At 36.8% G+C, this 27,237-nt stretch overlaps 1 protein-coding gene across 2 annotated transcripts; it reads left to right on the top strand.

Moving 5' to 3' along the window:
• On the top strand, window positions 1-26,858 carry RASSF9 (Ras association domain family member 9). Of its 2 annotated transcripts, none has more exons than XM_051644123.1 (2): window positions 1-371; window positions 21,970-26,858. In XM_051644123.1, the coding sequence occupies exons 1-2, from the start codon at window positions 325-327 to the stop codon at window positions 23,243-23,245; spliced, it is 1,323 nt and encodes a 440-aa protein (XP_051500083.1). In that variant the 5' UTR covers window positions 1-324; the 3' UTR covers window positions 23,246-26,858. The 2 variants fall into 2 exon arrangements, with proteins under 2 accessions (XP_051500083.1, XP_051500084.1); XM_051644124.1 differs by lacking the exon at window positions 1-371 and adding an exon at window positions 670-721.
• Window positions 26,859-27,237: the final 379 nt, after the last annotated feature.

A 27,237-nucleotide genomic window follows, 5' to 3' on the forward strand; every position in this document is an offset into this window, starting at 1 on the left:
TGACGAGGTTGAAACTTCTGTGCAAGTTCTGTGCAGAACTTCACATCGCAAGAGCAAGTGCGTGTTTCCCCCCCCTCCTTTCTTTTTCCTGCTCCTTAAACGCCTCCTTCAAGTTTGCAGTTGGGCAGGACTCCAAAGGTGCAGCAGCAGTAGCAGCAACAAGCCGCAGTTCAAAGTTAGCAGTAAATTGCACAACTTCCAGCTCATCGCTACGCTCAGTGACTACTAACAAGCTGGAAGACGCTCAAGGAAAAAAATAGGGGAGAAGGGAACACCCTCGAATTGCTTGGGGATCGCTGATGTTATGCTTCTGCCGCTGGGATCATGGCTCCCTTTGGAAGGAATTTATTAAAAACCCGGCATAAAAGCAGGTAAAGTGCGTGGGTACGTGGAGGAAAAGGGAGGGAGGGATGGGTTGAATGTCTTTTACAGTCTCTTTTTAGTTCTGGGGGGAGGATGTGTAGCCCCGGACCCACGCCGCTCCCGGGAGCTGGAACTTCGGGGATCACCTGCCCGTGGGAGTCGGGCCGGAGGGAGCGGGTCGGCGTGAGCCGAGGCAAGGGACGATTCTCCCCCCGCCCCTCGACCTGCCTTTCCCCGCTTCGCTCTGGTCTTCTGGCTCCTGGGCAGTATTTCCAGTGAGGGGAAGGTAGCTCTTCGTGACTTTGAACCTCCGCGGTCCAAACCGAGGCGAACACTGGAACTCCCTCGGGTGCGCAAGGTGAGGCTCGGCCGGGGCTGGGAGGAAAGGCTGGCGGCCCCGGCGTGTGGGTCCTACCGAGGGCAAATGCGGACTGCTGGGGGGACCTTTGGCCCCTCAGCCGCGCTGGGAAAAACCTCCTCGCGTTTCTCAGGGAAAGGCTGCGCCGGGCCGGGCTCCGGGCCCCTCGCCGCCCCCTTCTCCCCTTTCCCTGGCAGGGAGAGCTCAGCCTGCAACCTTCCTTTCCGCTGGCTATAACCCTGGCAGGTGGGAGAGCATTGATCGTCCAGCGTGGGCAGGGAGGATGCTTTTTTATTGTTGCTGTTGTTGTTTGGTTTTGATTTTGTTTTTGTTTTGTTAGCCTTTAGTCTGAGTTGGACTTGACTGCCTACGGGTTGGTGGGTTGGGTTTTTTTGCCTAGAAAAATGTTGAGGGTAACAGCTGTGGTCCTTGGGTTGGCTCCTGCGAAGTTTCTTTATGGGGACTTTGCCCCCCACGTTGTGCATGCTTCCACATGCTACGCACACCAACTGTAAAGAAAAAGTTATGTCATCGTTTTAAGTGCTAGGATGACCCTAGATTTTGTAAGAGTAAATGTGCTTGGAGTGGAATAAATTTGATTGAACTCGGTGGAATTTACAGTGGCCGAACCCATCCCGCTAAAACTAAACTTGAACAGATCACTGAATTTCTGGCTCAGCGAGAAACTAAAAAATCACATGTAATCTCTTCCTCGCTTTGACTGTTGCTCACCACTGAAAATTAGTTCATATTGACGGCTACGCAAGGGAGAATCTTTTACAGGGGGAACATCATTGGGCCCTAAAAAGTAATGTTAAAATGTAATTAATTTTTTCCAAGTTTAGCTTTCAGTTTTCCCATTTGTTACACTGAAAGTTATTCTAGGGATGTTTTGTTTGCTGAGAACTTAGCATATTAAGTGCAATGCAAATCAGGACTATAAAAGACAAGGTTTTAAAAATAGGATTATTTTTTTTTAAGTATTAATTCTGTAGGTTATTGATTAAACAGTGTATTTTGTTAATGTGTCTGGAAACAGAAAATCTTCTCTGTGCTTCTCTTGTGGCCATTTTATATTCTGAATATCTCGAAAGGTGGAAATTAATTTTTACATTGAATTGCTCTTACATAGAGCTGTAAATGTATTACTGTTAAAATAGAAGTTTTGCTGCTGCTATGAGTTACCTGAAAAACTGTGTTATATCACAAAGCACAGTTTCACTCTCTTCAACAGTGAAACTTCTTAGAACTTTTAAAATACCATCATACTAGTTGCATCAATCTCACTGTGTTTGCTGATGTGACATTTTATTCCTCCGGAAAAGAAAGCCATAATCCAAAGCCTTATATAGCAAATAAAAAATAAAATACCAAAGGAACCATTAGTGTGAACATCTAGCACTTTCTTCTCATTTCACCCCTCCCACCCCCGACAAAATAAATTAATTTTTTAATGGTAGAGAGCTGTTTCAACAATAAGAAAGGGCTCAAAGTCTTGTGACTACAAAAATGGGGGTGGGGTGTCAAGAAAAAAGCAAATGACATAATTCTTAAGACATGTTATTATAAAAATATTAAAAATTCCGTGTATTTAACATTAGCTTTTGATACTAAATTTTAGTAATTAAACTTTGCTTTTGCAGATAGTAAAAGGGTCTTGTGGTATGATTGAAGTGCTGTGTAATAATTCTTTTTTTCATTATAATTGTACCTTTGTGAGCTTACTTGAGACCTCGAAGTCAAGTGAGCTTAAAATCACTGACTGTGTTTAGAGCAGTAGTTGGGGAATCAGAACTTGTGACTCATTACTTTATCTTAGTTTCCCTACCTATAAAGAGGGACCAAAAAGGGACATATATATATATATGCTGCTTTGTTTATTAGGTCTAGGGCTGCTCTTTAATAAACTCAGTTTTTGTAACTGAAAAATTATTGAGTAAGGGTGTACAGGAGGAGCAAGCAGTTCCCTTCCCTCTCTTCCCACTTTGCTTTTTCACTGAAAGTATTTAACGACCAGTAACTACATGCAAATACAACTCCTAAGAGTTATAAGATAAGCAAATGAGGAATAAAAACTGTGTTTATTGGAGGAGTATGAAAAGCTAAGTCAAGGCAACAAAGGTAGTTGGAAGAAGAGCCAGAAGGAAAATGAAGGCGTCACAGTAATTTGCTCAGATAAGAAGATGGCACCTCTTGTAATTAATGCTTGTCTTGCAGCCTTGGCAGAGGTGCCAGATCAGGGCCCAGTTCCATAGTAGTCTATTAACATCCAAATCATAAAGTGTCAGTCTCTACCCCTAAGACCTCAGAGTTTAGAGAGGTTACTGTAAATGTGTGTATGAGGCATTTAAACAAGAGGCAGGGGATGTTGGCTGTGATGCCAGGAGCCTTTAGAAAAAGAAACGGAGCTTAAACCTCAGGAGGACAAAATCTGTGTTGAACTGCTTGGTGTACTTGAAAGATCTTCAGTCAGCAGTCTCGTGCTGTCTTGCTCATGCAGGCAGCACCAGGCCTAGGTAACCAGTAGATCACTGTAAGCCCTGATTTGATTTCAGAGGATCAGTCACTAGGAATGTGGCCCTAGCATATTTTTCTTGGCCAGAAAGAGAATGAGCCATATCTTGTTATCTTTTTCAAAAGTTAGGAGGAGTTTTTCTACTATTCTTACACCTCCTATGACATCCAGAAATAATCATAGTCCCTAGAGCTTGTGTGTGCTTGTCAATATTTCCCCTGGAGAACAATACATCCAAAAAGGTAGTAAGGCCATGCCCCACCCACCTACAAATCCAAATGTGCTCAGCTGGGACAGGCTGTACCCTCTAAGGCACTAAAGGAAAAGGGAGAGTTTCCTGCAGGAGTAAGCCTCAGCAACATGAATAAACTCAAGGAGATTTATTTTTATGCAAATCTGTTAAAGATACTGTTCTCTGGGAGTGTGAGGAATGCCCAGCTGACATTACACTTTAGAAGTCTGGAGGTGTGAGGAAGAGAGAGAGCATTGAGTTCTTTGCAGATGAAGTCTAGTATTGACCTAACACATTGCACTGCACAGAGACAAAACAGCTCCCTATCCAAATATGAGCAACAAATACAAAGCATATGTACTTGCAGTGTTTATGTACCAAGGTTTCACATTGTATATGATTTCCTGGTTGCTAAGTAGAAAAGAAGTCTGTGTGCCATTGATTTTCTGTAAGCTAGGACTCCTCTGCTCTTAGGTGCTAGATTTGGTCCCTTCTGAGAATGGGTCTTTTGGTTAATTTAAGTACTTCAAGCTTTCATTACCCACCATCTGAGAGATATCTACACCTATCATTGTATTACCTGCCCAGTGATCTCGTTCCAAGAAAGATGACTCCATTACTATTTCTCTTTCATTGAGGCCACTTCCTTGGCTGTTTAAGACAAACCTTACCTAAACTTGTCAAAGCTCTACTGTTCCACGCAAGTTGTAACCAGGGGATTAGCAAGGTAGAAAAGTAGAGGTTTCAGAAAGGTAGAGGTTTCAGACAAGCCTTCTTCTTCACATAGTTGTTCTTGCTGCTGTAAGGCTGTCCTGTTAGGCACAATTAGCTTAAGAAGTATTTTTTGCCAGTGTAACTCACGCTGGTCCTAAGTTTACCACAATCATTTGTATGGTTTGTTGACATAAAACAATCTGAACCCACAGTACTGTTTGATGATGAAATAGTTTTGTTACAAAATTGTTATTATTTAATGTATTTATTGCTTTTGCTTTTCCTCTCTGCTGTTTTGTTTTGTTTTGTTTTGTTTTGTTTTCTTCTTGTTTTACTATGTATCAATGTTACAGCAGTTACCATAGTGTATCTGTATAGGAGGCAAGGATTTACATTTACTACATTTTAGGTCTCTTTAATAATCTCATCTCTGGTTCATGGATAGAAGGAAAGACCATATATATCCATTCATTTGTGCGGGTATAAAGGGAGTTCTTCCTGTCCTGATAGTCAGAGGTCTCTCCCCAGTGAGAGAAACACTCAATTATTCTCTCATGTTTTATGTTACAAGCACAAGTTAATGAATTAGATTAGAGGCTTCATCTATCTGATACTGAGCTATTATTACCATGTTCCCTCCTTTCTTCCCTCCCTCCAGTAGTTTCTCATTGTACCTAGTTAGCACAGTGATTTGACTAGTACTCTGAACATCTCTGCTGCTCTACGGCTGAGTACACTGCTGTACATTTTAAACCTTAGTGAAGCAAAAGTGGAAATACTCAGTATTTAGATTTGCACTACAAAAGCTCTTGGAGATCGGCTGCTTATCTAAATGAACTGTGTTTGACCCACACTGTAAGTCTCATGGGATCATGTAAGATGTCTTGGATGAACATACCGGGAGAAGAGTCTATATGAAGTTATAAAGGTGCTTTTTGATTCCAAACTACCAGGCATTTGGTATGTATATTGGAGGGGGTGGATATAAGCTGTTTTAGAATCAGTGGTGCTATCTGTGCTAAATTTTTTAATGGAAAATTTGGTGCTTGTTTGGTAATGGTAGAACACATTCTTCTCCTTATTTGTATTTTTCCTTGAACATGAGGTATATTTGTTAACTATCAAAGAAGTTCCTTTTTGAGACAAAGTTCACACATTATAATTTGTTTTCTGGTCTGGCATGTCAGCTTTGTCTTAGGGATCAAAATGGTTGCATACATTTTCTAATAATCTTTGTACATATTTGTTCACTTCACTTTCAGGAAGAGCTTTTCGTCTAGCAAAACACTAACCTTATTTCTAAAGAGTTAATTATCTACTATTCCAGGAGGGCAGACAGCAATTTCATTCCAAAGGAGTAAATAAAATGAGTAATAGATGTGTGTAATACTACACCATCTAAGGAAAGAGCATTACTTAGATCAAGTTGAAGCTAATCTGAAAAACTAAATGATGTATAGTCAGGCTGAGAAGATATACTTGAGACAAAGAAGCATTTTTCAGTAATACAGAAGAAAAATCTTGCTCATCGGTGTTGATTTCCTATTTTACTGATGAAAAATTAGCATTGTATATATAGAGAAAAGACTCAGGCATGTTGCTAAATACGTAATGATTTCAGCAGAGACGTTAGTTTTCATGGAAGGGGATTTTAAAAAATTCTAGTAACTTTAATAAAAGTCAGTGATAATCACAGAGTCGTACCTCTTGATTGACCTGCAAAGGCATACGCTTAGGCTTGGCAAATCTTATTTTTTTGTTTTGTTTGTTTTATATGATTAATAATGACAACAACTTAAAATTATGATCTTAGACATTATTATTTGCAAGCATTAACATAATACACACTGTACAAGCCTTAATTAGTTTGCCAACTTCTATATTTAGTATGTAGATAAATCCTTATTAATGGTGATAGAAAGGATGATGCAAGAGAAATTGGGGTTTTTTTAAGACCACACAAGTGAAGCCTAGAACTGAATGTTGGAGATGTTGGTATCCAGTTGTGTGCATTCAAATTCCAGTTATGGCGTTTTACCTTTCAGGGACATACATTTTCCACAGACCTGCAAAAATTCTTGCAATAAAAATGAGAATTTTTCATAAATCATTTCTCATGCATATGTGTTACACATAAATAAAATATCCAAGGTCTTATTAATTATTTTGGAAGTTGCATATTTTGGGGATCCTGGTCTAAAAGAAAGCTTTTTTGAGCACCTTTCTGGAACTTGTGTCAACTAGGCACCAGAATTACTCATTAGTAGCCTTGTCCTGTCTTGACCTATCCAGAAATACACTTAAGGCGCACGTGTTGTAATAGTGATAGTGATAAATTCATGTTTGTGACCTCAGACAACTGATAAGCATACTTAGTTTTTCTTAGCTATAATTTTGGTGGTAATATTTATGTGCCTCAGGAAAACAAACAGAGCATGACTAGACAGTGTGAAATCTGTAGAAGGGCAGAGTATGAAAGCCACTTAGTGGGAGAGGTATGAATAAAATCTGGAAGTTCCTTCTTCCTAATTCTTATAAGTCCACCAGAGCTGACCACCACACAGCGAAATTACAATTCTCTGTGGATTGTTCAGGTGTCATTTCACATGATTCACTGAGGAATTTTCAATAGTCTAAAATTTTTAAAATGTTAAAAATGGCTTGTAAGAAGGTTGTAAGGTCGCAGAAAGGGGGGGAAAAAAAGCACCACGTGTTAACAGATTTTGAGATGGTTTTGTGAGATGAACATAAGAAAACAAAACTAACTTTTGAAACCAAAAATCAGAAATGAAGCTTTTCACTGGGAATTATAATAAAGTTGTCATGCAATTATATTTTAATGCTATGAAAACCTAAGTCCTCATACCATGTGGAGATGAATAAAAGACACTAAACTTGAAGGAAAATATTCCAGTGCAAGTTTGGCACACCTCTCAAATGTACTTTATTTTAAAAAGTGTTTTCTCCTTCATATTTTTTTTCCCAATTCAGTCTGCCTGAGTGTGTGTTTTGCCTCTGTCAATTTGAACCATTTCACTTGTGTTTTAGATGATTGTTAGACATACAATTTTTGAGCATTATTGTTAGAGGAAGCCAGGCTGCCAGTTTATTTCTTACATTATAAGCTTGGAGGTGATGTAAACCCCTTGTTTACCTGGATTGAGACTGGGTTTTTGTTGTGTTGCTTTTTTTGGTTTTACTTTTTTTTATTTTCACATTCATCAGTCATCTGCACAGTAATGATAGGAGGAAAATATATTTATACAGAGGGTAGGTACATGCTATGAATTACATACATAAATATGTCTATTTTGAGGGTCAAAACTGTCAATCTGATTTATTTTCTTTCTTTATTCTCCACCCCTCTCTATTCTCATTCGTTAATGTAGAGTTCTGAGTTATGAATTTCCTATCATAACGGAAAATATAATCAGCTCTCTTGAAAAGCAGAAGATATTTATATCCTCCTTTTAATAATACAAAGCTAACAAAGCCTAAAATAAATATGCAAAAACATAACATTCTTATGTTTGGGGACAAAATCAGGTTTATAAAAATTTAATAATATATTAGATCAAGTTTTCTTTTGGTCCAATACAAATATGTTTACTTTAACTTGTAAGGGTGCATGACCTCAGTGGAACAATGTAATTGAGTGAAGACTACTAATTTTTAAGAGTCTGCCCTTGGGTCTTGAACCTGCAATTTGCTCTGTGTTAATAGATTCCTTTATCCATGTGGAACACCTTATTTTACTTTCCTGACCTCTTCCAAATTCAAAAGGATTATTTCTACAGAGGGTAGTTTCCATCGTGAAAGCACCTTTAAACTACAGCATTTTTCAAAACAACAGTTGGGGCACTGTTTTGATGACACAAAGTACACCTCATTTGTCATAAGAAGTTATCAGATTCTGTTCGCCATTCAAAGAGTGGTTTAGTGATACTTATAAATATGGGATCATATCCCGATTTTCATCTGCTTTTGTTTCTGTTGGCTTCATAATTGGTAAACTGATGTTCTGAACTGTTGTTTCACTTGCATGTGACCTGTTGACAGACTTCCTCTGTACTGATTGCTAAGGCACTAATTATACTTGTTTAACTTGATTATTGCCTGTATCTCTCAGGGGCCACTTTGTTGTTAGTATACTGTTTTACCTAAAAGTTCTGTACAAATACAGTTTTCTAGCAAAAATTTAGGGTTGGTATTGACTTTACTGCAATTTCCCAAGCTTATAATACTTTAAGGTCTAGGTAGATAACTAATCATATTTGTTTACCCATGAAGGCCACTACAGGTGTCAGACAGAGATCTGAGTTATTTTTGGAACTGCAGTTGTGGATGGTCATAGTACTTACTTTTACTGACACTCATACTGTTCATAAGATTCAGGTACAGGGTAAAACACAAAAGCTGAGCTTCATCTTACTCAACTTTACCTGCTGAAAATTTAGGTATCTAGTCATCTAAGTACTCTTTGTAGTTAATGGGTACATCTAAACACTTCCAGAGGGCAATTCGTTCAGTCTTAGACAGGCTTTCAGTATGGGATTAGTCACCCTTTTGGAGGTGCCTATCTTATGCCACTGATTACAGAGGAAAGCCAGGAAATTATCTTTGACTATACATCTACATTTTAAATAGCTTAAAGTAGGTGACAAGAGCTCCACCCCAATCACTTTCAAAGGGAAAGGTCTTCCATGGAGCATGCGCATACTTTGTAGAGCACCTAATTAACCGTCTTTTGTGCCATTAATTTTAGACCTTAAAAAGGGAACAGTGAATGGAGAAGTGAATTACAAGTGGATAATATATGATTAAGGGAGAACCATCCTAATGGCATGGAAGTCTTCCCTGTCGCTGCCACAAAATTCCTACACAATGTTGGGCAAGTCACTTACACCACAGTTTACAAAAATGGTTACTCAGTGCATGTTCCTCATTTGCTAATGTCCTGTAATCTGTTTTGCACAAGGTCTGGGCAAAGGAGGTTTATGGATGTCCTGCTTGGGACATCTCTACAAATACCGATTCAGTTACCCAGAGTGGAAGCTTAAACAAATGGATAGCTTTGGCCTAAACCTTTTTGAACTTTGGTTTATAAAAGGAAGTTGTCTTCTTACAAGAGCATGTGGAGTTAAATTCAGAAATGTGTCAACTTGTGAAGCAATTGAGTATCTGGTGAAAAAAGGCATATAGTAAAAGACTAAATTAAAAAGATGTCTTCTCTAAAGCGTAGTACTGTACATAGAGAAGATAAAATGAACACATACTGAACAAATGTAAGTAATAAGGGTTAGATTTATGTAGAAGACTTTGGTACCTAAATATCATTGTAGTCATCTAAGACAAACTTGAAGAACTTCCGATGTTCACAAAATTACTATTAAATCCTGGGGTAGGAACATTTTGACTGGCAGCAATCTACGGCCACCTATACTCCCATCGTGTCTTACATCAGTCCTGAAAACCCTGCAGTTATGTGCCTCCCTCACACCTTACCAAAATGAAGAAAAAGGCAGTCTTTCAGCTTTTTTGACCATGAGGTCCCATCTAATAGCCCTGTTCAGAGCATGTGTAACAACACACAAAGTGCAGCCAGGCACCCTAGTGACCAGAACACCCCTGTGAGATGCCTATCCTGGCATCCTCAACATGTGTTTGTCAGGAAAGTTCTGTCAAGCTATTCTAAACTGAAATTCAGTGTTTCTTGTTGAAGCAGTTCCATTTTGAACTGGCTCATATGAGTTACAGCAACCCAGAGAAGACAAGAATTCACATTGAAGACTTAGTGGGAGAAAGGGATCAGGCTTTTGGTTTCTCTTTTCATTAATATTGTATTTTTTATGCAGTGAAGAACTGAATGTAGTCTAATATTACCTGAGTCCTGCCCTTTTATTCATGTTTCTGACTACTTTAAGTAAATTCTTGCTGAACTTGCTGATGTTGGCAAATCCTGTTGTTAGGAGCTGAACTAATTTGTGGCACTTTTTATGGAAGTTAGGGTGCGAGAGAGGATTATGAATTTCAGTGGTTGGGAAGACACCTAAAAGTTGTAGCACTTCATGTCTGCAATGCCTCAGTACCTTCCGTGGCTTTGCCAAAATTGAGGATTGTCTTTTGTATGCATTCAAGTGAGGCAGCGGTCTGATATAACAGAGAGAATGCACCTTGCTATGGATACGCTGAATCAAATTCATTTTCATTGAACTAAGGAAGATGGAAAACTTTAACACCAATGCTTAAAAGTTTTGAGTTCTTGACTTAAGTATATTACTTTCTTCTAAAGCATTTGTGCATATATTCAGTATACAAATGCACGGTTTGTGTTGTATGTGGTCATGTAATGCATATGTGTAGCATGTAAGATATACTGTCATATATCTTATTATAACATATCATCTACATCTTATATACAATAAAATGTACTACAACCCCCTAATCATCATCTATACAAAAAATATGTGCAGAAATAGACACTATTGTAGATTGCTTATGTATGCATTTACATAGTACAAAACTGGGTACGTACAAGGGTTCTTTAAAAGTCAGAAGTGACAAACAGAATGTTAACATATCACAGAAGAATGCTAAATATGTATATTTCTCCAAACATCACAGAGTTGTTCGCATGGCAGAAGGAAGAATGCCTTCATTCAGCTGTCACGGCAACATCCATTCAGCTTATGAAGTGACTTCTTAGAAGTAAACTGTCTTTTTATCCTCCCTGAGCTATGAAGCCATCTGAATTGCTCATATGTTGAAAGGATCCCCACCTGCAAAGACATTTGGATATGTGAAACAAAGAAACATTGGATTAATTTGAATGTTGACTCAGTCTGACGTTCTGTGAACTAAAGGCAACAAGTAGTTTGCAGTGTCTCTCTGGTGTCACAGCCCTCTTGGGATAATCACTACCTGCCATAGATACATCTCACAAAACTAGCCCCATTATTTCTTGGGTCTGCCTTGGCCTTTGGCCACAGACACCTAGCCTTGTTTGGCTTCAGCTGCGCTCACTGCACATTTTTGGCCCATACCTGCTCTCACTGTTCATCACAAAACAGGGAGCTACAGTCTTTTCAGCTGCATCAGGTTTCTGAATTATTTATTTCTAAACTGTTCAATCCCATTCATATGTGTTATTTTAGGTGCTTTAACAAGGCCTTTATCTTTATGGTCTAATTCTTCATGACTCATGTGGTTTGAAGGTCAAACAAGCAGCTCAGCTCCAGTGGGAGGGTTGTGATGGACAACTGACATGGCTATGAGCCTCTTCCAGCAGCTCTGGCTGGAAACTCATTATGTGTGTTCATTAACTCTGTTCTGGAATAGTTTTTGGGCTTACGTCGTGATCATTCAAATATTTTAGGATTAACATCACTTTTTGTCTGAATCATGGAATGTCTTTCTTCTGCAGTCAGTTTCCTTCATCTTCTCACAGCTAGAAGTCATTACATGTGCTACTGAACACCATTCTCTGTATCTCTTGCCTACACTTCTTTACATTAATCCAGTGAATTTCACATTACTCTTGATCTTTATGATACAGCATTAACCTTGCTTCCAGACAGCAGTTCCTTCCTTCTTGCCTTCCCTATCTCTGCCATTCGGCTGGATAGAACTAGTTTTACAAGCTCCCGTGCCCTCTTTAGCATATCCATTTCTAGGGTAGAGCACAGTTGGTAAGGTTAACAATTTATTTGATTTGTTCAGTAGCTTCTTTTGAGAGGATGTGGTGATATTTCAGAAACCCTATCAATCAGCCTGTGTCTGACTAACTACATACTGAAGCATTGATAAGCAATTTTAGAAAATTACTTGAAAGCATAAGCTGTACAAATCTCTCAGATTGTCAATGGACACTAAAATGCTTCAGGTTTCTTTTTTTAAAAATGTATGTCCACTCTTCTTTTTAGCATAATTGTGTATCTAGTATTTAATTTAGCTCTTTAGGGTGAAGATTTATATGAGAGTCCACTTAATCATCTTTTTTTCCTTTCAGCTCATCAAATACTGTAAGTAATGGAACACATTTGTCACTGAATTATCTTTCAGAAAGTTTGAAGGAGAAATTTGAGGGGACAAAAAAATAATTGATTGTAAATGAGGTCTTGTTAGAAGGCCTTTTGAGGTGACATCTTCAATATACTTTAATGAAATAGGAAAGATCATACAGTATAATTTCAAAGTGCTGTAGTTCACTCTCTGCAAAATTTATTGCAATAAATACAGAAGAAAATTAAAGCCCATTCTGCCTTTCTCATTCCTAGCAAACTATAAAGACATACTCAAACTATAAACAAAAAAGCTACTTTGAAAAATCATTAGATGTCAGAAAGTTAAGAAAGGGTGTTGTTTAATGAGGATGGCTAAATAGGCCATTGCACAAAGGGCAGTCCTAAGTCCCCTTTCTAGGCTCCTGGCCACTCTCTGTCATTTCCTTTGCACTCACTGGCACTATTCTCACCTGACACCACAGAACCCAACCAAAGTTTCCTCTTTTTTTTCCAGTTCCTTTTTTTTTTTTTTTTTTTCCCCCCTCTTTCTTTCGTTTCTGGGTTAGCTTGCTGTTAGTTAATCAAGCTGTAAACTCTTTGGTTACACTAGCAAAGCTGGCACAAGCAAGGAGATGGCAATGTCAGGTAGACATTAAATTGCCTAAATGATGTAGTCAAAGTCATGCAATTGCTAACCTATAGGGCTAAAAATAGACTAAAAAAACCCCCAACAAAACAACCTATAATACTAAAAATAGTATTTAGGATAATCACCTTCCTAAGGTAGTTACCGCATAAATAATTTTGTATATTTTGGGGATGGGTCTGTGAAATCATAAAATCATAGAATTATCAAGGTTGGAAAAGACCTTCAAGATCATCAAGTCCAACCATCCACCCTACAACCCCTAACCACTAAACCATCTTATGAAACACCATGTATACTCCTTTTTTGAATGTTGGGCTATTTAAAATACAGAAGATAAAAATACTGATTCCTGCAGTGTTCCTTTTCAGAATCACCAAAAACCATATCCAGACTCTGGTACAGAAGTAGTTACAGTAGCTAGCCATCAGGAAAAGACTACATGGAAGAGAAGCCTTGCTGAGCCTGAGTTCAGCTCGAGGATTCACTGTGAATGAGGTTAGCATCTGCCTCACATGGTGCCACCAGGAGTAGAGAAGAAATACGCTGCACTGTTTGAGCCATGCACTGTGTATAAGCGTTCAAACGATGGTAACCATCCCAGCCTCCTTTAGCCCAGGGACTACTGGAAAGGTGACATGAAATCTTTTTATTTCCTTGTCTGTATCTAATTCCTTTATTCAGTCTACCTTATTATCACTGGTCTGTGTGTAGTGTGCTTTGTTCATGTTTTGGCAGTCCAGACCCAACCTCAGAATGCTTTGTGTTTATTTCTTCACTGGGCAAGATGTCAACAAACCCAGGGGAGGGAAATACACGTCTGCCTTTCAACAAATGCTGACCTGGATTTCATGGAACAAAAACAACAACAATAAAAATTGTGCTTTCAGCCCTTGGAATTCCCCCCACTTCTTTGATCTCAAAAGCTTATAAACAGCCAAGGTGCTTCTAAAAGGCAAGTATAAAAATTTTAATGGGAGAAGTTAGATAAACCAAATTTCTGTTAGCTGAAAGAGTTGCTCAAGCTTCATAATTTAGAAGCCTATGTTCTAAATGACCTATGAATTACTCTGCTTCCTCTGTATCGTTGAAAGGGATGGAATTTTAAACACATTCTGTACATTATTAGTAGGAGACCCATAAAGCTTGTATGGTGTAACTAGTGCTTACATAATAGAATATGCGTAGGCCCTTAAGATAGACACAGTAACAACATGTGTTTTTGCCATGTAGCAAAATTCTTGTGGTAGATAAAAAGTACCAGTGGTATCTTCATTTGTCAATCAGTGAGAACTAACTGCTGCCCAAAATCAAGATGTAGCTTTTGCTGTATTAATAAACCTAAACTTTGTATGTTTCTTACTAACAGTGAGGGATTTGAAAATGCCCATCTTCCCATTCCTCTCCATCATGGTTTAATATTACTACCACTGAATATGTCAGTGTTTGTTTTGGCTCTAGAGTTTTTCCTGGATCTTCCATTCCTGTATCACAGCTGCTTCCTCAGTAGGAGTTGCAATATACACATCAAAGCATGTTTTCCCAGTAAAGCAAATTGTTAATGTTGTTGTTGCTCATCTTAGAAAATATTTTGGTGGACAGCTAACTCTTCTCTCTTCTCAAACCTCCACTTTGTCAGGCCACCACAATGAACATATTACCTGTCATGGCATTTTGTGTACACAGCACACTTGCTGATGTTACTCACTGCAATTCCAAACATTTTTTTTACTAATATTCACTTACCGACCTTATGACTTTGAAAATACAATGGAGAAATGCTGATTTGTCAGGCAGGAAGGCAGATTTAAAGCATAGATACAATTTATAGAGAATGTGTACCCTTAGGGGAAGAGGTAAGACAGGAGAAAAGGGCAGGGGCAGATCAAGTCTTCATCTGAATGGAGATTGCAGCCTTTGCACTTGCCTGAAGGTTAAGTGATTGGGAGCTAAACATGGTGTAGAGTAGAGCTAGTAACTGAAGGGGAGGATTTAGTAGCCTTTTGGTCACCTTTGCGGAAGACCTGTGCTCAAACTTTGCAAATGAGATTTTGCAAAACAAGATTGGCCCCTGTAGTTATGTAATAATTAAATGAGAGGCAGGGAGGTGTTCAGGGTAATCCAACACAACTATCACTCTTATCTAGTGAGCAAGGTGTGTAATTCCTCTTACAATGCCATTTATTTCTTTCTGTAGTGCAACGTTCTGAGTTAGTGCAATTTCTTGGCTTATTTCCTATGTAGCACAAATTCTACTATCCATCTACTTATCACATGATAGAATTATTACTGTTAGTCCTTGCTGGTTCTTCTTGTTAGCTGCTTTTATGTCTTTTATATCTGTTTTGAGTACTGTCAGGGTTTTTTTCCCTCTTTATTTTTTAAATTATTGGTCCCTGTTCAGCCACCTGTGTCCAAGCAGTACACTTATTAGAATGAAGTGCACAGTTGCCCACAGTATATTTAGTGAACTCTGACATTTCAAGTCAGCAAGAATTCTGGGATGAATTACTTATTTGCAGTAAAAGAATTATCTTAGATAACTTTTTTTTTTTTTTTAACTGTAATTCCTTTCATGTTATATGTTCTGTGACAGGATAGTACTATCCCATTCATATCTGAAATTATTTAACTGAAATCTGTCACAGAGCTCTAATATGGTATAAAATTATTAGATGGACAGAAATGCCAATGATAGATCACTGCTGAATTATAATGTATGCAATTTTGTACAGCAGCTAACTGAGATGATGTCATTCCTTTGCAGAAGAGATTAAGGAACTAGTTATAGTTTTAAGTGCACACATTAAAATTGATATAGGACATAATTTTCAACAGCTGTTGCTAATTAAAATGTTTCATAAAGGCTTCCTGACAGTATGGGAATCTTGCTGACTTAAAAATTTATGCATTTAAAAAGGAATTATAAAATGAACATGAACTTATACTAGGAGAAATGTGTTGTACATAGCTAGATAGATAGCATTTGTTTAAGTTGTTTTCTTGTGTCAAATATCTGAAATATTTAAACTAACATCCAAACTACTGTATGTCTATTTTTTAAAAATGTCATATGGATATTTAGATGCCTAATTTTATTTTGAATAAACGCTTATGTACATTTTCATAAAAGAGGAAGATTTATCATACAGCAACACGAAATGGATGCAAAAACAGATGGTAGAGAGAAATGTAAGTTATTTCTTTTGAAATAACTATTTTGTTTTCACAGATTCTGTCGTGTTCTTTCCAAGTCTTCTCGCAGTATTGGGCCTACTCTGATTATCTGTATCAAGGGTTTTTATTCTTATTATAGTTAAAGTGCTGCTCCTGCCTTGATGTGATACTTTTTAGCTAGACATTGCCCTGACTTTCATGTCAGGGCAGAAGGGAATAAGGACCAAGGTTCTGACACATCATGTATGAAATTTCTATGTCCTACATGATACAGACAAAAACTGTGCTTCCATTCATACTGTTTTTTTAGGAATAGGTGAAGGGGAATGGGAAAGCAGTTAATTAATAGTCTGTCTTGGATCCCTAAGGCTTTGGAATAATTCCAGCTTCCTTGGGTGGTGAGAGAGTAGATACTTCCTCATTGCTGCCCTTAGGAAACTCAAAAGCGTGTAATCTACTTAGGCAGGAGGCATACCGAGTTTAAGATTTGGCCTTTTTTGCTTTTTGAATGACTTCACAAAAGGTGACAGAAAGTTGAGAAAAAAAAAGTGGATTAAGTGTGGGTAGTCTGAATAAACTTAGTATGAACTTTTAATATGATCCATTTGTGCCTAAGTGGTTGAAATACTTCTGACCTTTGCTTTCACATGGGCTGTACATTCTTTATAGCTTTAATGTTTATGCTCATTGTAAAAAATCTGTTTGGATCAAATTAATGTAAGAATTTCTTCCAAGCAAGGGCTGCAGCACATGGCACGAATAGCTTTACATTTTTGCAAATTCCATAGATAAAAATTCCACAGAGGTAAAACATGTTTTGATCTTTTCTGTTAAAATTATAATCCATTATCTTATATATGCTTTTGTTTGTATACATATATATATAGTAACATGCTGAGATTTTGAACAATAAAAGTTATATTATATTCTCATTTCTAAACAGAGTGTGGTGACTGATAAGCTATTTAACCCTTTTATGTAAATGTCACTGGTATCAGAAGCTCTCAAATGACATCTAGCAAGTGTCCTGTGCTATAAATGCAGGTTGTGTCAAGTTGGTGTCCTTGTAATACTGGTCTCTCCTTGTTTCTAGCAAGGAAATATAATTAGAAGCCATCAGATTTCTTTCATAGGTCATTAAGGCTCAGATCTCAGTGAGACACGGAGATAGCAAGGTTATTAGTGAGTGTTTAAACATGGCATGTGTTTTCTAGGCCCTTGCACATAGAAGAAATATTTATGGATGTAAAACCAAGAGAATACCATAGCACAAATACATGCTTGCCAAAAATCCAAGTGGACAGATGTACATGCCCCAGCAGCATGCCCTTTGAAAGCACTGGCTTATTAAAACGCTGGATTATTAAATGCTTTTGTGGCATATAGATGCAGACGAGATAATTTTCTGTACCAAAATGGACTAAAATAGTTGTGTCATCTGCTAGCACCATACTAGAAACAATCCATCTGCCATAAAGGATAATTAATTACAGATTATATGCCACTTGCAGATGCAACGATGAAAGAAAAAATATGACATTATTACATGAAAAAGTACAAGAAAATTCCAACCTTCAAACATTTGTACTAACATACAACTTTATGACATCTGATTAACAGTCATTTAATTCACACATTATAAGTAAAAGCTCTTCATCTCTAAAAATTAAAATTATTATACAAGATTTCGCCAAGTATTGTTGAATGAATTACTAAGCAGTTTCACACAAATAGATTTCCAGCATGAACTCTTTGATGGCAAATTCATGAATTATTATCAAGTGCATAGATTTTCAAGGAAAGGATTAATGTATTGCTTTGTGTGCCATTTATTTTCACCTGCAGAGTTTTTATTCTGTATAAATTATTTCAATTACTAGGAGGAGACAGCTAATAAAATTTTTAATCATAAACATAATCTCTAGTTTTGAATCCCTTTTCCTAACACAAAAATTTTGAGTTGGTTGCTCATGTTGACTTAAAAGTAGTTCAATTTGTTCATGTTGAATTAAAAGTAATAAAGCTTTAAACTAGCAAAGCGTTTGCAAAAATGTCCTGGCTGTGAAATTTCTAGCAATTACCTAGGTATGGTTTCACAGAATCACAGAATCTTAGGGGTTGGAAGGGACTTTGAAATATCATCTAGTCCAACCCCCCTGACAGAGCAGTGTCAACTAGAGTACATCACATAGGAACGCGTCCAGGCAGGTTTTGAGTGTCTCCAGTGAAGGAGACTCCACAACCTCTCTGGGCAGCCTGTTCCAGTGCTTGAGTTTTAGTTACTTAGTTTGATTAACTGGTAACCTAGTTACCAGTTAATTAATGGTTTTACCATTGGTTTAGGCTGTGGTGACTTTGTCCTTGGAGGTCCACTCTCCTCTCATGACAAAGAGGAACTTGCTAGTGAATTTATACTGGAATCTTGACTTTCAGGTGCCTAAGTGAGATGAATTCCACTTCTTGTATGTAGAATTTGCTTTCCACTTTCTGTGAGGAAAGCACAGCTGAACAAAAGATGTTTCCTAATATTAGCATCTTCTTGCATCCTGAAAGAAAGTTGATAATAATTGCTGTGTTGTGACTGACATACTGAAGTTTCACTTTGGTGCTACCTTAATTAACTATGATTAAAGAATTATACAATAAATTCTACTTAAAAGATCCATGGTAGGCCACATGAGTTTACCATTTGTTAATGGAAGATAATGAAGAACACCTTTGATTTTTTTTAGAACATATTAGTATTCCATAACTGTAAGATTGTAATTGACTTGCTAATTCTTTTTGATTAAAAAGAAAGATCAAAAATTTAGTGATGCTACTGAATAAAAATGAAGATGATATATGCTGTGAACAAACACATGGAAAAAAAAAATGAATTTGCACTTTACAGTTCTTTTTTGATCCAAGAATTACAAGGATGTTCAGACTTTTATTTTTTTTTTACTTTTTTTATTATCTCATTTTCTGTAGAAGGTGGTAATATAATTACAAAGTGTATCTTACATATGCTATACATATATATATATATAAGTACATATTTTCATGTATAAGCTACTTGAGTTCTTTGTGTACCTGTGTGTGCAGTGCTACTACTAGTTATGGACTTCAGTATGTTAAATACACTATAGTTAAACAAGACTTATTCTTAAAAAAGCTCAGTGTGATGTCTGGGTAGACAGGTGCATTGTAACTGAAAAAATAACAGGGGGTGGGTGATACACAGCTTAAAAAATATTGAAAAGAGTATTTTTAAAATGTTATTTTATATCCATATTGTTTGCAGAGGTCCTGTAGAGATTGCTTTACAATAAACAATGTATTTCCATCAGAAGCTTGCTTAGCTCCTGTTGAAGTCTGTGGGAAGTCCATGTAAAAATAGGTATAGCGAAAGTATTTTTCAGTACACTGTGAGGTGTCTAGGGGGTTTCAAATTTATCTGAAGATTTACTGACATCACAGACAGAAACTGTCTTCATAGGAAAGCTTTAAAGGAGACAGGAGGCAAAGAGACAGTAAGCATTTGCTCCACTCACATAATCTGTAATGCACTTAAAACTGACTAGTAGAAAATATGCCCATTAACCCCCCCCCAAAAAAAAAAAAGGAAGTGTTTCTGTTCCAACGTACAAAAAATTACATAAGACTCTCAAAAGTGATATATTATTGATTATTAAAAAAGAGAGGAAAAACACACTCTGAATTTACTGCCTCAGAGTTTCAAAAAGATATTTCTTATATTTATATGCCTTCTTTTTTTTTCTATCACTACTTTTATAAATTTAAATTCAATTACTGGTAATATACTTATTTCTAGGTATTTTTTTATGCATCAGTAGTGAACATAGCTTGAGACGTATTTTTGATAATTAATTTTGCATAATTTGTTGCTTAAAGTATAATGTCACACTGGAGTTTATTTTTTCTGACTGTATCTATAGTGCAAAACAAATACTGAGTTCTTTTACAGTCACAGCTGACTTGCATTGCAACTGTCTATTAATGTAAGTTTCATTTAACTACCAATCCACACACAGACAAAAATATTTACAGCATCCTGTATTCTGTAACCCTAAAAACAGATACTGACTGTTTATCATGTAACATACTTAACAGTAATGCCATTTGCTCTGATGGAATCTTTCATTCCCTCCTGCCTCATTTAAACTTGAATATTTCTGGGTTTTGTGCCATTTTGCCATTTTCTATGTCTGTGATGTATGCTTTCCTATTTTTAGAATTAGTCTCTGAAAACATTACTGATCTCCTGAATACCAGTTATAAAAAATAATGACTGTAAAATGCTGGTCTGTAAAAGGAAGCTATTGATATGGGAAAATGAAGTCATTACTCAGAGTAATCTACCACAGATTTTACAGACTAATATTCCAAGACCTGGACCAATGTAGTTCGACAGAGGTCTCCTGTGGGGTAATACTAATAAACTCACTCTTGTAGGTATTATTAATATTCCTTTGCAGTCTCCTTTCTTTTGAGGATTATTGCCTTCTGGTCAGAGTGGCACCTAGAGCTGAGTCAATCATAGTTCATGTATTGGATTGCAGTGTGTCTGTCGTGTTGTGTAATAATTAAGAAAAAGAAACAAGTTTGATTGCTATAATAATAATAATAACAACAACAAAAACAATGTATAATCCTAATTAAGCCAAGTTAAAACTCCATTCGTATTACAGCTCAGAAGAATAGAAAAGCACTGCAAATAAATAGTCCCAGATAGACACAAATGCCATATTGAGCCCTTTGAATATTGTCCAAATTGTCATTTTCATTTTCAGGCTTCCTCTGTCAGACTGGGTTAAATCTCATTCACTCAAATGAACTGGAAGTGATACCAGAAAATCCAAAGAAACGCATTTTTCCTCAGGGAATTTACTGTTTTATCTTTTTAGGCAAGAGGCCAAATAACCAGGTTTGGGCAAGCAGCTAATTATGCATGCGGAGGCTAGAGGATAGGAATATCCTGGACAGGTTCCAGGAGGCCGCTCTGCCAATGTAAGCCCATTGCAGTCCAGGACTTCTCAGATGGACACAAACTTTTATGTTTGAACAGCTGAATCGCTCTCTAGGCTTCTCTGATTGTATTGATGAGACAGCTACTGTAGCCAAAATGGGATATTAGACTTCTGAAGTTAGGCTTCTCAGTGTATAAGGACATGCCAGCTGATAATGTCAAGTTAATAGCACTTCCATTGGAATTAATAAATAACCAAAAAAAAAATAAAATTAACCTTTTTACATTTTCTGGCATTTTTGTGTCATTACAAAGGTTATAAAATACAGACCTCTACGTACTCTCTCACAGTTGGTATTCTCTCACAATTCACTGGAACTCAAGCTATTTGGTACTTCAAGAAAAGGAACAAATTTCATGAGATATGTTAGTCAAAACTCACAGTGGAAACAGTGGTGTTTATGCATGTGTGGGTGCAGGTGTGGCAAAAGAGCTATAGATTTATCCTATCATCAAGTTCTCTTCTCAGTCCACCTCTGTTCATTGCACTTTTGGAGGCATGATTCTTCCCTTCAGAAGCCTTGGTGATACTAACAGCTTACAAATGTTTGCGCAATGTCTGTGTGAAGAGAATAGATACACAGATCTGAAAGCTATGTTATCCTAGGACAATCTGGAAATGTAATGCAGATTGCCAAACTGTATTGTTAATACACATTGAGTACAAAAACTAAATTCAATAAAAGACATTTTGTGTGAGATTCTCATTCAGCTGGACTAGTAATAATATTGAAGCAGTGCCTGAAATCGGTGTCTTTTTCTGTTAATCAATCAACAAATATTTCTTCATGTAATATAAATAAGTATATTATCTTGTATAATGGAACGGGAAATTTTTGATGTTGTAGCAATATCAGAATTATCGTTATTATTTATGCAGTGTGTGCCATTGATGTGTAATTTATATTTCATCTCTTCTTGTTTTCCAGGTCTCCCAATAAGGACATGGCTTCAAATGAAAGAGAGATTGTGGTTTGGGTTTGCCAAGAAGAGAAGATTGTATGTGGCCTGACAAAGCGCACAACTTGTGCAGAAGTGATTCAAGCACTGCTTGAAGAACATCAGGCAACATTTGGAGAGAAAAAGGTCCTTTTTGGAAAGCCTAGTGATTATTGCATTGTAGAAAAATGGAGAGGATCGGAGCGAGTACTTCCTCCCTTGACAAAGATTCTGCGACTTTGGAAAGCCTGGGGAGAGGAGCAGTCTAATTTGCATTTTGTGTTGGTAAAAGCAGATGCTTTCCTCTCATTTCCATTGTGGAAGACAGCTGAAGCTAAGGTAGTCCAAAATGTAGAAAAACAGTGGGAGCTTAGTCCAGCAAATTACATGAAGATGTTGCCAATAGACAAGCAAAAGAAAATTGTCAGGAAGACTTTCCGGAAATTGGCCAAGCTTAAACAGGACAGTGTTCAGCAAGAGAGAGATAATATGGAGACACTGATTCATCTGATCATTTCTCAAGATCATACCATTCATCAACAAGTCCTTAGAATGAAGGAACTAGATATGGAAATTGAAAAATGTGAAGCAAGATTCCATCTAGATCGTGTGGCAAATGATGGAGAAAATTATGTGCAGGAATCCTATTTAATGATCAATCCTAGTGAGTCTGAGCAGCAAGGGAGTCGGCTAGATGATCAACAAGAGATGCATGACTATTTGAGCAAAAGTGAGGGAATTTTACAGGTTGAAGAAAGACTGAAGCATCACAAACAATTAATAGAGAAACTGTGTGCTGAAATTGAAAAAGAGGTACACGGTATCTGCACAGAAAAAAATGGAGATGATGTTTGCACAGAAGGAGCTGCTAATGCTGAACTGGAAAACCCAAATTTGGAAAGTGTAAAATATGAGCTGGAAAAAAGTATGAAAGATGGTCTGAGAATCAACTCATACCTGAGCTGCATTCAGAAAGAACTTACATACAGGGACTCACTGCTTCAAAAGAAAGAAAAAGAATATGAACTTCTTACGGAAGAATTTAATTTACTACATGTTAAAGACAACATAGAAACTAGGCTTCCGTCAAATGAAGAGCCATCCAAGGGCACTGGCATCTCCAGTAACAGCAATGCTGTTCCTGACTTTGTTCATAGAGTGACTAACCTGGACATAAATGATACAGACTCTGACACTGGAATCAGCTCTACACACAGTCAGGACTCTGAAATAACTTCAGGGGACATGGTACTGTTGTCAACATAGTTGAAAACTGTCACACATTTATAAAAAGTAATATTTTGGAGGATATTTATAAGAATTAGTAAACCCTGTCGTCTTGAGAGTTCAGCCCTTCACGATGTTAAAACTGACATTGCTTTAGCAAAGTAAATGATGTCTGTTTATGTGCTTCTAGTATACTTGTGCTTAAATTCATGGCAGTCTTATGGGTTAACTGCTAATAGGTGCAAAGTTGTTGGCTTTGCTAAATTGGGACAGACTGTTTAGACCTTGTAATATTGATCCTCAGTGGAACACAAGCGTCCTCACTGGCTTGGATCAAAGGTCTGGAGATTTGATATCCCCTAATCTTTGGGTCCACTTCCACATCACTTTAACTTTTTAGGAATGTGAGTTAGAGATTAGACCAAACAAGACAGAGAGCTTGATTTTCTGCTCTATTACAGTAACTTTATTCAGCCAAACTTTCCCTGCCATGAAGCTGCTGTAAAGGAATACATAATAAAGCATGTAATCCATTAAAAATTATTTTTATGCTATTGTAAGACAAAAAAATTCAGTAACATTTATGATGTATATTTAAATTTAGTTTTGAAGTATTAGGATATTTTGAAAAACACCTAAGTCCCATTTTTTAAATTACCTTACACACATAGGTTTTTAATTTCCATTATCTTTCAGCAACATTTAACTTCTTCTAAGATCCTTAAAACCCCTACTTACCTGCTGTTACCCTGTAGTTGCCCCAGTGATGCCTAAGTGCACGTACTTTATGCCAGCAGGCATGTCAGAACTGCCTACGTCCTGCTTGTGCGAGACACTCAAATCCCAAGCTCACACCCAACCTCAGAGGCATTTTCAGCAAGGCTTTCTTCTGCCTGTCTCTCCAGTTGGATCCAGTATCTTAGGCCTCTACAGATCATGACTACCAAATAAAGCATAACAGAAGGGACAGGCAGGAGCCAGAGATTTTTGGCTCTGGCTAGACACTGTTTCCCAATAGCTGGGTAGTTACCATTCTTGGTTGTCAAATCCTGTCTCACTCTTTTGGAGCAGGGATACAGACCTGTAAATCTTCCTTCTTTCGTGAAGACTTTGACATGCCACTAGAACTGATCTACTTTATATAATTAATTAAATATTGGGCCCCAGGAAAAAATAAAGAAGGAAGGCAAACTATGAACACTTTACAACTGTGTGGTTAAGTCACTTAGGATGTAGTAGTTGATCTCAAATCTTTCTCCAGCATGTTGGAGTGAATCCAAAGGAAAGTTGTACAACTGAGGTGTTCCCCTCAGTTACTGAACAAGATTTCTAATTCTGGGCTACAGACTCTGCTAATGGAGAGTACATGAGTAATTTCTGCACTGCCATGTTTATATTTTGCAGGTCAATCCGCTTAGTGCTTTTGTTAAATGAATTGAATGGAGAAATAATTAAAGTGTTTCTAAACAAAGTTTAGGGGTGGCAAAATTCAAGCAGATTCTGGAGTTAAAAGCCTACAAAGTTAATGAATGGACAGTACCTGGAAAGTATAAATGTAAAATACTTTCACATACACTGCTTTCCCTTTATGTATTTTTCTTCTCTTAGATGTCTGTCAACCATCTGTTTTTTAAAATTACCGAAGTGCTAGGATTGCTGATTAGCATATTAGATACAGGGGGGGAAAAAAAAAAAAGGAAAAAAAAAAAAAAAGCAAACCTTTTCTAAAAGACCAATTTTTGTGGGTTTTTAAAAGACTTTTTAGTCCTGGATGTTATAAATATTTTCTGATCCAGGAAAGTGTGCGAGTTTCCTTAATATATTTTGTGTTGTGTTTTTGTAATACAATGTTATTTGAATACTTCAATAATAATATGTCATATTTAGACGACTCAGCTCCTGATGGAAAAACTAAGTATCAAATATATTATCTTTGTAATAATTTATTAACGCAACTCAGCATCTTTTGAACTCTGTGGTATCACTAACAAGTAGTAAGCACAGAGCTCTGAATGTTGAGAGCAGGCTAATGCATTATATGAGTTCTTGTGAATTTAGCTGACAGTTCTTTCTAATGAGTCTTTTTTATATAAATACTTAGAGGATAAAGAATTCAAACAGAATACTATTCACAGCTGGGCAGGCTAGTGCAAGACTTGTGGGGGAACTAATTCCCACTCATACTCTTTATCAGATTTATTTCACTTGTAGGAGTTTGTACTGGTCCTGAGAACTGATCCTTTTTCCACACTATGGGGTTGATTGTACATCCCCTGCAACATGTTGTTCATAAGAGTATTACTTTGTTTTACGAAGAAAATAGGAAAAGTAGGTTGGGACAGAGTATTACTTTAAAAATAAAATAATATTTTAAAAATCCAGTGTTTTGAAGCTTATACTTTGATGTCTTAGACAAACATTTTTCTTGCAAAATGTAGTGAATGTACAAGATTATTAAAGACTGTGTGCACTCTTTGCCATTTATCTGCCTTTACATTTCTCATATACTTGTTTGACCTGGTTTTAGGATGCTAAAAGTATAATTTATAAACATTTATGCTCCTTACTTCACCGTTCTTTCTTTGTCTGAACTATCTGTGATTGTTATTTTGTTTTTAGTTCCCATGAGGAAATGCACAATCAAACACTGTGGCTTATTTCCTGTAATTCTCTTAAGCCTGTTACCTTTCCATCTTTACAATTTTAGTTTTATTTTGTAAAATTTTCCATTAACTGTGTTGTACTTACTGACAAAGAGGAAGATCAAAAATGCCCTGCATAAGAGGAGAGAAAAATTCTACCCAAGGAGTGAAAATGTGAAATGTCAGAGTGAAATGAAAGGATATTTGGTCCATTACATGCATCTGTACAAGGGGTTTCTGATAGAAAGACAGTTATTTCTTCAGAGTGAGAGGAGTATTGTGGTGAGTAGGTGCCAGACTCAGCACCTATCGTGACTGTTTTGGTGTGGGATAGGTTAGTCCCTGATATGAATGTAGGCAGAGGTCTTCAGTGACTCTCTTCCAGGCTAACAGCACTGAAATGATTCGACTTGCCTAATACAAAGTTCTTTGGATCCTACATACTTAGAAAGTTTCACATACGTCTTTATAACCAATACAGCAGTTTCCAGTGAAAATAGTGTATACCCCAATCTCATGTTTCTGCCTGACTTTATTATGTACTTTTACAAATTTGATGAAACCAGATGAGTCAATTTAATTACCTACTTCAGTTTCTTGATGACTCTTTCAAATATAAAACATAATTTGGTTATATATATATTTATAGTATTTGCCATCCATTATGTTCTTAAAAATTACTCTGTAATTAGAGAGTTATTGCCTCTCCCCCCCACCCCCCTGCAAAACTGAGCAATCCCCACAAACTTTTATCACTTCAAAATTACAGAGTATATATTTATCTTCAGATTGTGCATTCAGAGATTGTTCTAATGGCTGTCTGATGCTCCATACACACATACATATTGCTGGCAGAGGGTATTTGATTATATGATACTGACAGATTGAAATTCACAGAGATTCAACTTGCAATTTGAGGCTGCTAAGATTAATAGGCATTACATTTCTCTACATGCCCAGAATCATCATTTGGTAGTTTCTGCGAATTTCCAACTGTGTCAAGACATAAATAGATGTAATATAATAAATCATTATTACAAAATCATATAATTTCTATTTCTCATTGCCTAATTGTGTTCATCACTTTGGATGAAAACTTAGATCCATGCACCTAATTTAGCAAAGTACCAATATATCTAACTTTAAGCATATAGTAATTTGAATGATTTTGTGTGTGATGCATGTTATATTTTCCATAATAATATGTGAGCATTCCTTGCTAAATTTTCAGTATTCTTGTGACTGTTCATTAATTTAAAACAAACAAACAAAAAACCCCAACCAAACAAAAACCCAACAAACACTTATTCTTTTCCATTTTCATCTCACGAAACACTGGTTTTGTAATAAAATGCCTATGATAATGATATTTTTTTCCACTAACAGTGC

Source organism: Apus apus, chromosome 1 (genome assembly GCF_020740795.1).
Source record: "Apus apus isolate bApuApu2 chromosome 1, bApuApu2.pri.cur, whole genome shotgun sequence".
Taxonomy (NCBI): domain Eukaryota; kingdom Metazoa; phylum Chordata; class Aves; order Apodiformes; family Apodidae; genus Apus; species Apus apus.

Bases quoted from the DNA above. Each gene is read 5' to 3' on its own strand.
- RASSF9 (XM_051644123.1), top strand. From the start codon at position 325: ATGGCTCCCTTTGGAAGGAATTTATTAAAAACCCGGCATAAAAGCAG. The intron at 372-21,969 runs GTAAAGTGCGTG...CTTGTTTTCCAG, and splicing joins AAAACCCGGCATAAAAGCAG to GTCTCCCAATAAGGACATGG.